General features: G+C 35.4%; 1 protein-coding gene across 7 annotated transcripts in view; it reads right to left on the reverse strand.

Moving 5' to 3' along the window:
• Positions 1–15321, reverse strand: part of LOC129002446 (dmX-like protein 2) — a 205566-nt gene that overhangs the window by 36361 nt on the left and 153884 nt on the right. For all 7 annotated transcript variants that reach the window (XM_054430251.1, XM_054430254.1, XM_054430249.1 and 4 more), the window contains 3 exons: positions 12258–12502; positions 1371–1580; positions 10–268 (listed from right to left, as the gene is read on the reverse strand). In XM_054430251.1, the coding sequence (XP_054286226.1) occupies positions 10–268; positions 1371–1580; positions 12258–12502 (714 nt within the window). The remainder of the gene's footprint in view (positions 1–9; positions 269–1370; positions 1581–12257; positions 12503–15321) is intronic.

Consider the following 15321-nt stretch of genomic DNA (forward strand, 5'->3'; position numbering starts at 1 on the left):
TGGACTCACCTTGTAGTTCTATACCGGCCACATTGAGGAAGTCCTGCAGTTGACATTGTACCAGTTTGACCACAGCCAGCCTCATGACACACCACGAGTACGACGCAGGGTTGGAGTGTTCAGTGTTGTCCTTGGGTGGTGCTGGTGGCTTGTCTCTGATACTGTCTCCTTCAAACACATTGTCCTCCTCCTCCTCCTCACTCAAATCACTCACTGCACTGTCCGCACTGTCGTAGTCCACGTCCGCCGCCTCGTCTGGCAGTATCGGCTAAAATGGGGATGAGACTTACAAATTTGTATTGTCTTGTACATTGCTTTCTGAAATTAATGTGTAAAAAAGCTGTTAAGTTAGGTAACTAAATGCAGGGGTCATCTGAAAACGTGAGGTATTTCCTTAACTCCCAAAACGTACGGAAGTCAATCCTAAACCACTAGTGATAGGATAATTAATTGTAGAATAAGGGGAATAGTTGCTGGCTTACTTTGAAGAAGCACAGGTAGAACATAGAACATATTGTTTTTTGTTGTCTTAGGACGCTAGACACGAGCCCGGAAATTTTTTTCACATTACTTCAGGGTAGACCGCCTGGTGTCTTTATTTTGATTTGACTGTTTTTCATTAACACTTAGTTAAAATCAATTAGTGACTTGGCGGAATTTGAACCCGGGATCTCAGGGACCAAAATCCCGCGCTCTAACCACTAGACAAAAAAAAAACCACCAAATGCTCGCTCCCCCATAGAACATATAGTAGAGACGCTGAAAACAAAACCTCTTTTGTAAACTCTCTTCACTCTCCGAACAAATTGACAAAGTCCTGGGAACAAAATATTGTGTGTTCAGAGTCTTTTCTGTATGTTATATGGCCTATCTGCACTACTTTCAGGTAAGCCCAGAGCTGATATCCTCCTAATTCTACAATTCAAAATCCTGGCCTTGAGCCTTTCCTTGATCAACACTATTGATAGGATACGTTCATTTTATCTTCAAATAAAATAATTATCCTTCACAATTAACTTTAAAAACTGGTGATGGGTCGGTTGCTTATTTTATCAGTTCGGTTTTGGTTAGGTTTTTATTAAAATCGGTTCTCGGTTTTTAGTTTTTCGGTTTTTTTTCCTTAAATCACAACTTATTTAAATAAAAATTTTCTCTCTACTCATGCAAAGATAGTAAAATAACCAAACGTAAAAAAATGGAAATAATTTCAAGTTTAGCGGTAAGTATATTAGAAATGATTCTCAGTTTGTTCATTATAAAACATTTGGTCAAAGGGATAAAAGCCTTACGATAACCACCACTATTTGACAGTTTACAATCAAAATCATTCAGATATTTATACATCAATTACAAACAGAGCAATGACAAACCTTGCTCAAGAAGTATGAGACCATAGACATCTCTGGAGGTACAAACTGTTCCCTGTAGGTAGGTTTGTCCTCCTTCATGGTTGGTGATCCGGACTGTGAGGCAAACTGTCCTAGCAGCTTCATGTTGAGCAACATCCGCTGTTTAATGAGTCCTGGCGACCACAATTCTTCCTTGGAGCTGGTGGACTCTGTCCGCTCAATGATGCTCTTCTGTAACACAAAGTGTGCAATTGTTGAGCAATTCTCAATACCAAAACCATGTTTTTATAGTTTTACCTAATTTCTGAAAGGATTGGTTATAACTGCCACAACCCATGTTTTCATCTCCTTCCATAAGGTATTTTTGAGGTAATGGCATGTTTTTCAAGTAATGAACAAAATTATGCAGCAATAACAAATTCTAACTTGACAGTTTAAGTTTAAACCCTTCTAAACGCAACAAAAACGTCTTCATAAATAACACAACGAGGTCGTAAATAGCTACCATAAAAGAATATCTAACAAGTAAGCTGATTGATATTTTCAACTTAACTTGTCCTGTTAGTTACCTAACCGCAAAGAAGATTTCCGGACGTAAGGACAATAGGCCTAAAAGTGGAGTGGCCTGGTATAGTGATGACCTCAAGAAACTTAAGGAAACAGTTATGGCTTACCGTACTGTCTACATGAACCTTAGAACTGATGCCTCGTACAGTGCCTACAAAGAACTTAGAAACCTCTATAAAAACGTTGCGAACAGAGCAAAATTAGCCGCAAACGCTGACTTCATTGAGCGATCAGCAAACAAATGCCAAGCAGCGTGGACGATAGTAAGGCGAGTTTCTGGAGAGAAGAAGGAGGTCAGCAACAACCATTCTGCCGAGGACTTCAATAGATTCTTCATCGACTCCGTAAACGATGTTCGAGCCAGCATTCCTGTGAGTCCCCTGCCTGCGGATCACTTCCTGCAGCAAGTGAAGAGGCCCAGCACCCAACTTGAGTGGAATGAAGTGTCATGTGATGATGTGCTCAGTGCAGTGTCAAAAATGAAATCCTCAAAAAGCAAAGATGTGTATGGTCTCACAAGCAATATTGTTAAACACGTTATCTTTGAAATAGTAATGCCCCTTGTCTTTTGTATCAACCTATGTCTGAAAGAAGGTGTTTTCCCAACCTCCCAAAAAATTTCTCGAGTCATCCCAATTTTCAAAAAAGGGGAAAAATCACAGATTAAAAATTATCGTCCTATTTCTCTGGTCCCTATAATTGGCAAGATCATTGAAGCTGTCATCAAACCTCAGGTATGTTCATTTTTTGACACAAACAAAATTTTTTCAAATTTTCAATTTGGTTTTCGTAAAAGTTTGTCTACCGTGGATGCCCTGGACCACCTTGTTTCTAAGATTTTGAGAGCTTTTGAGGAGTCGAGCATTGCTCAGATCACAGCTTGTGATCTGAGTAAAGCATTTGACTGTATTGATCACAACATACTCATCACTAAGCTGGAGTACTATGGCATCCGCGGTATACAGCTTAAGTTTTTTGATTCATACCTGAGAGAGAGAACTCAATTCGTTGATGCAGGAGGCAAGATGTCAGGCTGCTTGAAAGTTAGCTCAGGTGTGCCACAAGGCTCGATTATAGGCCCCCTTCTTTTTATCACAGTCATCAATGACCTACCAGCCAATATTAAAAGATCCTCTACCATCATGTTTGCGGACGACACCAAATTTTTGAGTGTTCATCCCAACTTTTATGATCTTATGTCAGTAACTGAGCTCACAACTGATTCAGCTTATATGTGGTTTAATGCTAATAGCCTTTGTCTTAATAAGAATAAAACTCAAAATCTATTGTGTAGTCTTAAAAACATTCCAGTAGAGTCACAAGATGTAAACAATGAAAATGTAATTACAGTTTTAGGAATAAAAATTGATAAATGTTTAAGCTGGTCTCCTCAGATAGATTTGGTTTGTGCAAGATTGTCCAGAGTAATCTGTTTGCTTAGAAATCTTATGGGTGTTGTACCTGAAACCTACATAAGGGTAGCCTACTTTGCATTTTTCCAATCCATAATTAGCTACGGCTTGATTCTTTGGGGAAACAGTAGTCACATAAGTGAAGTGTTAATACTCCAAAAGAAGGTAGTTAGAATAATAAACAAAGCTCCAATTGAAGAGCATTGCAAGCCATTGTTCATAAGAAGTAGAATATTGACTGTGATTAATCTGTACATATTTATGTGTTTACTTAGGGTTAAGAAAAATACTAGTTCCCATGTTTATAGGTTTAATATCCATTCACACAACACACGTAATCAGTTCCTATTAGACGTGCCTTATTGTAGGTTAAGTAAATGTAAAAATAGTTACCATGTTATTTCATTAAGATTATTTAATAAGCTTAGCATCAATGCCAAAGAATTGGACCTTAAGTCATTTAAAAAAAGAGCTCAGGATTGGTTACTTTTAAATCCTTTTTATGACTTAGAAGAATATTTTAAGGTTGACGATGTTAAATTTTAATGTCCTTACATTTCCACATTGTTTTTTATTTGTAAGCATATGTATTAGTATAGCCTATTTTGACTTGTTTTTAGGCTTGTTTTGTTTTGCCTAAAAATAGGCTGTTTATGTAATAGCTGAATTTTCTTGACTTTTGTCTATTGCATTTGTTGTAAATGTTGAAGGGCAATAAAACGTTTCTGATTTCTGATTTCTGATTTCTGATAACAACAAAATCAAAAAGAAAATGTTATTATAACTGAGGTGTGCCAGCCTGATATTTTAAGTAAAGCCAAAACTGAGGTAATATCGTGATAGTGATCCATCTCCCGAGGTCGTGGAGACATTATCATTGTCTTCTGAGATCACTGCAAAATCCTGAATATCTTCCTCGATCACGGGAACAAAATCAATGTCTTTCATTGTCGCAGAAAAATTCTGAACATCACTCAGCGGTAACATAAACACCATCATTGTATCCATCGGTTGCGAAAAAGTTATCAACGTCTGCCGCGATCATGGCAAAATAATACTAAACATCTCACACGGTTATGAAGACATTATCATCGTCTTAGGAAATAGTGAAAAAATTCTGATCATCTCCTGCGGTTGTGTAGAAATTATTATCGTCACCCGGGGCCGTGTGGACATCATTATCGTCTTCCACGATTGCGTCAAATTCATTAACATTTTCAACCTTGTAGACATTATCCTTGTCTTCAGCGACCAGGGCAAAATTCTGATTATCTCCCGCAGCTGCTTAGGACAAGCAGCTGCAATTAAGGACTCCCGCGATCAGGAAAACTTCATCATCGTCTTGTGCGATCGCGGCAATAGCAGTAATTATCCAATCGTGTGGGCATGACTGGTATCGGTATCGGAATAGACTTTTGGCAATACCGACCAATGTCAAAGTATCGGTGGTATTAAGAATCGGCATCGAGAATCAACACATCCCTATATCTATTGTATAGTTGTATGTTATGTAAGTTCTTTCAGGGTTACATTAGAGAAAAGAAAACTACAGTCTATTGTATTAGTCTAGATAAAAATTCAACCAGTTTGTAAACCCATGATGAATCTTGCTTGTAAAAAAGTAAATAACAGTAGTTTGTTAAGAGTCATAGTACCCCAAAAGACGGTAGACTCATTACATACATTTTTCTCTGTAAATTGTGTGGGATTGTATTATGACATGACACAATAAAAAAGTTAAGTTTAATCAAATCAAAACATTAAGAGTTGACATGGAATCAAATCAAATCAAATCAAATCAAAATTTTCTTTATTCATTATGTACACATAGAGTACAGAATGGCGTCAACAAGTACTATTATAAACTAGTAAGTACAAGTATATATAATACAATAATAAATTAAAATTATAATCACTGTAAGAAATTAAATTAACTGTTACAGACGACATATGCTTAAAAAAATTCATTAAAACTGTACAAAGGTTTAACAATAATAAATGACTTCAATTTCTTTTTGAAGGACCCAAAATCAGTTATACATTTTATGTTTTCTGGTAATGAATTATAAAATTTGATGCCTGAATATGTTGGCTTCTTCTCATAAAATGTTAGCTTATGTCTATTAAAACAAAAATTATTCTTATTTCTAGTTTCATATCTGTGATTAAAACCTAGCATACAATGACTATTTTGATTTTTTTTTATCCACAGAATCAGATCATAGATTAATTGGTTGTAAACTGTCATTATTCCTAAATTTGAAAAATGTTCTCTGGCTGACTCAAACCACTTAAGTTTCATTATTATTCTTATTGCTTTTTTTTGTAATATAAGTATCATGTTTAAATTTTCATTAGAGGTGTTACCATAAACCGACAAACCAAAAGAGACATGAGAGTGCACAAAAGCAAAATAAACTGCTTTAAGGGTTTTAATATCACAAAATGGTGATAATTTTCTAAGGATGAAAATACCTGTTGACATTTTTTTACAAACTTGAGATACATGAGTGTTCCAGCTAAGAAGTCTATCAACAGTTAAACCAAGGAATTTTGTTTCCTTAACTTCATCAATAAAGGAATCATTAAGACAAACATTCTTTACCACAGACCCACTTTTCCTATTTGAAGCGGAAAAATTAATATATTTAGTTTTTTGTTTATTTAATAAAAGGTTTAAATCAGCTAAATGTTGTTGGATTGCATTAAGTTTTATAAAAGAAGATATTTCTATATCATTTGCATGGTATCCGGATAGTTTTATATTTACATCATCTGCATATAAAGTGATTTTACTTTGATCACTGAAATTAGCTAAACTATTGATGTAACATAAAAAGAATAAAGGTCCCAATATAGATCCTTGTGGTACACCATATTTCAACGGACTGTTACTGGAACGGCAAGATATAAGTTGATTATATTTGTTTACGTATTTCAGTTCAACAAAAGTAGTTCGATTACATAAATAAGATTTGATCCAATCATAAGCTTTATTTTTTATTCCAAAATTTGAAAGAATACTTAATAATTTGGTATGACAAACACTATCAAATGCCTTGCTGAGGTCGATGAAAATTCCTACGGTTTGCTCGCCTTTATCTATAGAATCAATGACTGATTCTAAAAAATCTGTGCTTGCACTTATGACTGATTTGTTTTGTCTAAAGCCATGTTGCTCATTGGAAATAATCTCGTGAGACTCCAAGTATTTTGTCAATTGCTGTGTAACGACTCTCTCATACAATTTGGAAAAGGATGACAGTAAAGATAGCGGCCTGTAGTTAGAAGCAATTTGTGCATCACCTGATTTAAAAAATGGAGTGATTTTTGAGACTTTTAGTTTAATAGGAAAAATGCCAGAAATGAAAGACGAGTTAATTACATGTGTTAATGGTTTCTTTAGAAAAACAGAGGCAAGTTTTATGATAGGCATAGGTATGTCGTCATATCCAGCAGAATATTTATTGTCAAATGATCTTAGTACACTCTCAAAGTCCTCTTCAGTAATAGCTTCAAAAATACCAAGTTTGCTGTTAACTTTTTTGGTTTGTTGTAAGCCATTTGCAGATGACAATTGATTTGCATTAGGTACTATTTGAGATTCCACCAAAGTGGTATAATATTCATTAAATATAGAGGCAACATATTCAGGTTTATCAAATAACAATCCGTCATGTCTTAACTTGATATTATCATACTTTGTTTTCTCTTTCATTTTAGTTTCATTGCCAATAATATTCCAAGTTGCTTTACAGATATTGCTTGAATTGCAAATAAGATTACTATAAAAATCTTTCTTAGTCTTAATAACCTGATCAGTGAAATCTTTTTTTCTTTCCTTTATTAAACTTTTTAATTTAACATCAGATTTATCTTGTCTAAGTTGATTGGTCAAACTAATCAGTTCCTCTTTAGCCTTAAACAGATCAGATGTAAACCACTTATTAGCCTTATTATATACTCTACATTTTGTTTTAGGAAAACAACTATCAAAATAATAAAAGAAAATGTCAAAAAAAGTGTTAAATTTGGATTCAACTGTAGCATTATACACATCATCCCAACTTTCTGTTGATAGCATACTAAGGAAATTTTTTTTATTGTCATCATTGTATTTTCTTTTGAAATGTGTTATATAACTATTCTTTGTTACATCAGCCCCTGGCCAATAAACTTCAAGAACTTGTGCATCGTGATCAGAGAGAGCGGTTATCAGCCCATACACCTTTAATTTATTCTGAGGGATGTTAGTAATTATGTTGTCAATTGCAGTTGCAGTAGTGTCACATATCCTAGTGGGAAAATCAACCATGTATCTAAAACCATGGCTTCTTAATAAATTAGTAAATTCCCTAGTTACATTGTTGTTATCTAAAATATTTATGTTAAAATCTCCTGCCATTATAATATAATCACATTTTTTATTAATACTTAAAATTAAAATATTCAATCTTTTTATAAAGTCAAAAACATCAGAACCAGGAGACCGATAGATCCCTATAACAATAAATGTGAATGAATTAAAGGTAAATTTAGCTGTACAGAACTCAAATATCTTGTCTTCACATAAATCACTGACAAAGGAATTTGTAACAAACTGTGAGCTTTGAATATGATTCTTAGACATAATCATAACTCCTCCCCTGGCATAGGATTTCCTACAATAAGAGGCATTTACTTTGAACCCATCAATCTTAAAGCTAGTTATTTCATGGTCTTTAATATTATGCTCAGAGAGCACAATAATACTAGGATTAACTTCAGACAATGTGACTTCCAACGGTTCAACTCTGTTTATAACATTTTGTATATTTTGATGAAAAATCTTTACTACATTGTGGTCAACTTTATCCAGATTATTGATAGAATTTTTTGGGGGGCCAAAACGCTTAAAACTATTTAGATTATTGTTTAAATTATTACAAGTTTTTCCCAAAGTAAGATTAGGCAAATTAACAGATTCATTACCGGTACCTTTGTCATCGCCTTTATCAGATTCTAGATAAGAATACTGCCCATTATCAAACACATCAGTCATGTTAGGTATTACTTTGTAACTAATGGGGGGAACGTGGTCAAATTTCCTAAAAAAGGTATGGCATTTGGTCTGTTAATCTTATACATTTCTATTTTAGTAGTTATATAATTAAGTTGATCAGAATTAGGGGTTGCAAACCCTCTGAATGGAGATTTTAAATCTGGAGAGTGGGGAGGACTGACAGAGTGTGGAGGGCTAGGGGTGGTTGACATTTCAGGGGTAGTGACAGGGCTGAGGGTGATATTACCATCACCTCCACTTTCACTCTCACTTGGCTGGCTCACATCATTCACTACACTTTGGCACCGGCTGGAACCATGGGGAGATGCGGGCAGGTGGTTGCCGAAACAGGGTGTGGTGGAGGTGTTGGCGCCAGTCAGCTCCAGCGGTGTAAGGGTGGCTGCAGCTGGTGGGATCAGCTCTCTCAGGGTGTGCACAAACTCGCTGTGACTAAGTCCTCTCCAAAGCCTCCGCCCGGCTTTTTGGTCATAGGAGACGATGATCACACGTGCGCCAGTCTGCCGTTGGAAGTTAATAACATTTTGAATAAAGTGTTGTGGCTTTATTAGATCTCTAACGCATCCCATTGCTGAGCAGATGAGAGTTGAAAGCTTCTTAGTCTTGAAGTCTGTTATAAGCTGGTTAAAAGCTTCGTTGTAGTCTGAATTAGTCGGTTTCCCCCAATAGTGATCCTTGGTGACCAGGCTGTAGATGGTAGGTCCATTATCCACTTCTTGGCAGGCGAGTCTGCTATATTTAAGGTCTGAAGTATTAGGTCGGTCATATATTTCTCGGAAAGCCACGGCTACACCAGCCGACATATGTCTATGATGTTGAAAGTCAGACGAGATAGTGTGGGCCAGAGCGACCGATGAATCATGGTGATATTGTTCGAAAACATCCCTCATGTTAGCTTCTAAAACAAATATCCCATCTCCTGAAGGAGACGTCGGTACTGCCATAGCTGTGACATCATGGCTGGTGGAAGAAACATCAATTTGAGGAAGTGCATTAAAGTGGCATTTTAAGAATGAACTTTTCATTAGCTTGTCACATAAATATCTTTTCCCCGACAATGCCAAGTGAACCCCATCGTGTGAGAAAAACCGTTCAGGTAGAAGACTTATATCATGAAATTCACAGGATTTTATTCGACCTGCCAAGTCATTTAAAAACAAGTTTAAATAAAATATGTTGGAGTTGATTGGGTGGTTTAGTGGCAAATCTTTTCTGAAAGGTATACTTAACAGTAGTATTGCATTGCATTTGATTTGGAGCAATACAGACTGTAGGCCTCCAAAAATTTCTTCCAGATCAGAATCGTAGGCGTTGTTGGCACCAATAAATAAAACCAAAGTGGTAAAATCCCTTGAATTTAGAATATCTCTCTTCAGGTGTGAAAATTTAGCGTTTGGTTTTGTTACGCCGGAAATGTGCATTCTCCCACCACTCTCTGCTTGAAGGATGTTGGCCAAACCACGGGCATGACTATCGCCAATAATAGACAGAGCTGGTTTGCGACCAGTGTTTGTACTTTGGTGAGTGTTGGTTTTGACTTTTTGGCCTTCATATAACTTATTAATTTTACTCTCTCTTTTATTACTAGTGCTGAGAGTTTTTTCCTCCTTGTGAGAAGCTGTAGTAAGGTCATTGTCCGATGGTTCATAATTCTTTAGCACACTGAAACGATTCTTGCTGTAAAAATGTTTAGTTTCCCTTACTTGCATTTTCTGAATATTTGATCCTGGCCTATTGACTGTAATCCAATTTCCATTCCTGGAAGGCACAGGTTTTTGTGTGATTTGAGAGCTGGTCATCTGGTTGATTGAAGTATTTCCAAAACATTGAGTAGACTTGTTACAGAGTATTTTGTGAGCTAATGGCTTGGTGATAAGCTCCAGCAGTGTTTGTTTTGATATTAGCATGTTGTTAATTATATAAGCCATGCAGGATCTTTTCAAAATGAGGTCACTGTCGAGAATTTTTGATTCTTGGATATAATTGATATCAATGTTCTTATTGTTAACAATGTCATTGATCACCATATCTGTCACACTTATCATGTAGATCCCACAGTCATAACTGTTTGTTTGTTGCGGGCCTTTAATGTTAGTGAAACATGGCTTGTCCCATTTCATATAGTTTGTTAGCTTACTAACAATCAGTTCTGCATGAGTGGTATTAAAACCATCCATTGAATCGTAATGATAAAAATGATGGTCATGTTTAGAATAAAAAAGGACACTCCAATGAGATCCTCCAGCTTGATCTAGGATTGTTGAATCATTGACAGGTATAATCATAACTTGTTTCCTATCGAGGTTTAGTGGCTCAACAAAGTGTTCAAAATCCTCAATACATTTTATTGCATGACTAATTACAGGATTGATAGCAATTGCCGAAAGCTCTGAAAGTATACAGGAATTCAATAGCTCAAAATACGGTTGAATAGTGCCATCAGTCAGCCATTTTTTTCCCAGCAATTCATCCGTTCGTGTTACCGACAAACTACTAATTTCAGTTTGCGTTTCAGTATTTTTTTTCGTAGGAATAAATGTATCATCTGTTTGAGTTTCCTGTGACTGGGAGATTGCTACTTTATTTTTAGCTGACATGGGTTTTATTGGACCAGTTGGTGATTTTTCAGGGGTTGATTTAAGTTTATTTTTGTACTGACACTTTTCAATAATTGATGCTTTTGTTTTAGCCCTAGTCCGTATTCCATCTGGAATACAACCCTGTGTATTTTTACTTACATCAGTATGCTTGACATTAGGGCTAATTTTAAAGTTATTTCCAGTTTTGGATTTAGATTCCATTTCCTGATTTTTAAAAAATTAAATTAAATATTTAATATATTAAATATTTAAGTAGCAAACATTTAAAGCTATGTTTGTAAACAAACAGTCCAGATTTACAATGACAGTTGGGGTTTGGGTTATTGCTATCAGCTAGTTGGCCTCATGGCCTTTGACCGGTCTGAGCAGGTAGACAGATAACGGCCCCAATCAGGAAAACCAAGTACTGTTAGTTATCAGTATAGATTACTTATCCAAAAGAAGTGTCCTTTGATGGTGAATATACTTATCATAAAACTTTCACTACACTCTCACTAGAGATAACATTTGGAACTTAAACTGTAAGTATTTATTGTTAAATTTATCTTTCAAGGCACAGCAAATTAAGGAGTAACTATCCGCCATCTTGATGACGTTTTTCAAACGTCATCAAGAATGTTTCAAGAATGTTTCAAGAATGAATCAAGAATGTCAAGAATGTTTAAGCAGTACTAATGCAACATTGTTATGTAACTAAATCTTTTTTTTTTTTTTTTTTGTCCTAAGGACGCTAGGCACGAGCCTGGGATTGTTTTTCACATTACTTCAGGCTAGACCTAGGGGTTGCGGCATTATCGCTTAGATAAAATCCATTGGTGACTTGGCGGGGATCGAACCCGGGACCTCAGGGACTGAAGTCCCGCGCTCTAACCACTACGCCAGCTCGCTCCCACCAGCTAAATCATATTGTGGTATCTGGTTTCAAAAGGAATCGTGCCTGTTTCTAGTCCAGTTGTTTTACGTGCATTCTGCCCAAAAACGTTAGGTCTACGTGTTTTCTGTTGTGCGTGTGTTGTGTGTTGTTTACGTTAGTTTAACGTTTATTGTGTGTCTTGCTTTGTCTCTTGTAAACAAACTATTTCTCTAAGTTTACACTTGAGAAGGGAATGTTGTATACAATAAACATACCATATTTTTTGCACTCACAAAACACATGCAGCCACACATAGCTAGATCATAAGTGTGCCAGACTATTAAAATTCTACTGTTTCTTCAAGTACTTCTTAAAAGTAACCTTATTTATTTACACAATTTCTTGTAGACCACCAACCTGAATAGAGTTGCTCTGAGCGACCCGGAGCAGTTTCTTCACTCCACCACCAAACAGTGCAGCCCAGGTGTGCTCTGAGTAGCGCTGCCCCATCAGACGGTACAATATGTGACAGTCACACGTGGCGACCGAGTACACTATCAGACTCATGTAGGACGCCACAAACGCCTCACACAGCAACACATTGAGACGGGGCGTGTCCTCGTCCTTCTCACGTGCTAACAACGCCCTTAGGTTCGTCACACCTGTGAAACATCAACTGATTTAAACAAAGGTTAACTGATAAAAAGATAGGCCATTTGCCAGGAATTATTAATAATGATTATCAACAAAATTAGAAAATTGTCAGGTGTGTTTGGAGTTCTTCACTTCTGATTTCATACAAGATCAACAATTACAAAAACATATGATTAACTTTGTAACTAGTTAACAGCTCGCTTAATAAGTGTTACCAAATAAATTATTTCTCTTATTGGAGCAAAAGAAAAAAAATTTGGGGGCTACAAAGGTGTCAGATAACCAAAAATGTTGGATTATTATAATTGGGTTTTCTTAAAGAATTAAATATAAATTTTTTTTTAATAAAATATTACCATTATTTTTTAATGCAGCATTTAACTATCAAGCATTTGGAACAGTACAAATCGGAATGGAGTTATCAAAAAGTACTAATTAGTACATTTATTACGACTAGGATGCCCAATATAAAATATGGGAGAGAAGTCTATGTTATTTTCCCAACTAGGTAAACAATGCTACCTCCTTTTACCTAAACTCTAAACTCCTTAACCTGGGGATAAGAGAAAGGGTTCATGATTTAATTAAGACGATATTGATTATATTACTAGATATGAATTATCAAAACGTTTTGCCTTTTTCTTTAGGTTGTCCCACAAGGTTTTTAGTAAAGGCGTGTCTCTATAGGCATGTGATCAGTGATCGCGTTGAACTGATTGGTGATCAAGAGCAACTCTTTTATCCCGGATGAAAAGAGTATTTTCCACCAACATTATCAAATTACTCTTTCATTGTTCAAAACAATCAGGCTCCCTTTTCCTTTTCCCGGTTTTGGATAACCCTAACCCTACGCTCAAACAATTGTTTTGCGTTCGGTCAGACGTAAGGACAATAACTGAACCTAAATTGTCATTATTCTGTTAGTATTTATAGAAAATCATTATTTTGATGTTGCCTTTATTATGTCTCATTCTTGTAACTCTTTTTTCCTCCAGTTTTTTCACTACTTTGAATGTACTAAACTGGTTAGTTAACAAACAGAAATCTTGAACTTCCCTGTATAAGTTAGATTTTGAGTCTTGACTCAACAGCAAAACTTAATCAATTTGTTCCTCAATTGAATCTGTTTTTTCAACATTGCTTTGACTTGTTAATTGTTTTGCCATTCATTCTTATTTTCTGTTGTTATTTTGTTCTTGTTGCTCAGAATCTATTGTATTCTTGTAATCTTGCTGTCTACAGTTTTGTTTTCACTACCTCATAAACACTGATTTATTTTCTAGGTTATGTTTACTTGCTCCCGTAACAGCCCGGTATTATGACAGTTCACTGCCACCTGGACTTAACTCTAAACTCTCGTTTATAAAACCAGCATTAGTTTTGACGCGTTTTGTTCGTGAAACCAGACTTCCTTAACTGTGGTTTAAATCATCGGTTAGTTTTAACTGAAGATTAACTAAACCACCATTAGCGTGAATTTTGTGAAATTGGGCCTAAGTGTTTCTAAACTTGATTACAGTCATGATTTTCAAAAGATTCCTATTGAATTTCAAAATATTTGGAAGAATTAAAAGATTCAAGATTCAAAGATTCAAAGATTTATTTCAACAAGAAACAAGATTGCACACTTGTACAGTTGACGTCAAGATACTAAGACTAATAAATTAACAAGAGTGAATAAATATATATATAAGGTGTAAACATAACAGAGCAAGACTAGTCAATGTCAATAATTAATTACTAAAACTTAAATTAATTCTGGAACATTTAAAATATTCTTCCAAGCTATAAAACGGGTTTTCAAGCAGCCAGGCCATTAGACTAGATTTAAAGGACTTCATGCTAACATGGTGTGACTCAAGAGGTAGCCTGTTAAACAATTTAATACCAAGATAAGAAAAGGATTCTTGTGTTTTTGCAAGCCTTGCCTGAGGTAAATCTAAGTAATGTCTCCTCCTGGTTAAATAGACATGAGTTTCACCTCTTAAAGCTATGGAACCTAGATTTGCTTTTACATGTAACAAACACTTAAAAATAAACAAGCTATAAACAGTTAAAATTTTTTCACGGACAAAAAGTGGTTTACAATGTGCATGGTAACTAGAACTTGTAATTATTCTAATAGCTTCCTTTTGCTTTGACAAGACTCTTTTCATGCCATGGCCACAGCCCCAAAGTAGTATACCATAGCTTATAATGCTATTGAAAAAAGCAAAGTAAGCCATTCTCAAGTACTACTCTTGATAGTCTACTTGTAACATTATTTATGTGGGAATTCCAATTGAGTTTTGAGTCTAAATGTATTCCTAACAGTTTTACATTCTCATTACCATAAGATAAGCTAAGATTCCTGTTTCTTAAGCTAAACAAAATAGACTGGGTTTTGCTACTATTTAACAACAAACCATTACTTTTAAACCATATATTACATTCAGAAATGCAATTTTCCATCTGACCCTTAATAGTTTCAATGTTGACATCATTACAAAAAAAAGTTGAGTCGTCAGCAAAAATTATTGACTTACAGGGTGTAGGAACATAGGATGGTAAGTCATTAATCAAAACCAAGAACACACTTCCAGTAGTTCTTGGAATCAAGCATTTGGAACAGTACAAATCGGAATGGAGTTATCAAAAAGTACTAATTAGTACATTTATTACGACTAGGATGCCCAATATAAAATATGGGAGAGAAGTCTATGTTATTTTCCCAACTAGGTAAACAGTGCTACCTCCTTCTACCTAAACTCTAAACTCCTTAACCTGGGGATAAGAGAAAGGGTTCATGATTTAATTAAGACGATATTGATTATATTACTAGTAGATA

The sequence above is a fragment of the Macrosteles quadrilineatus genome, unplaced genomic scaffold (genome assembly GCF_028750875.1).
Source record: "Macrosteles quadrilineatus isolate MER2022 unplaced genomic scaffold, UCM_ALF_1.0 Scaffold_9__3_contigs__length_116548681, whole genome shotgun sequence".
Classification (NCBI taxonomy): domain Eukaryota; kingdom Metazoa; phylum Arthropoda; class Insecta; order Hemiptera; family Cicadellidae; genus Macrosteles; species Macrosteles quadrilineatus.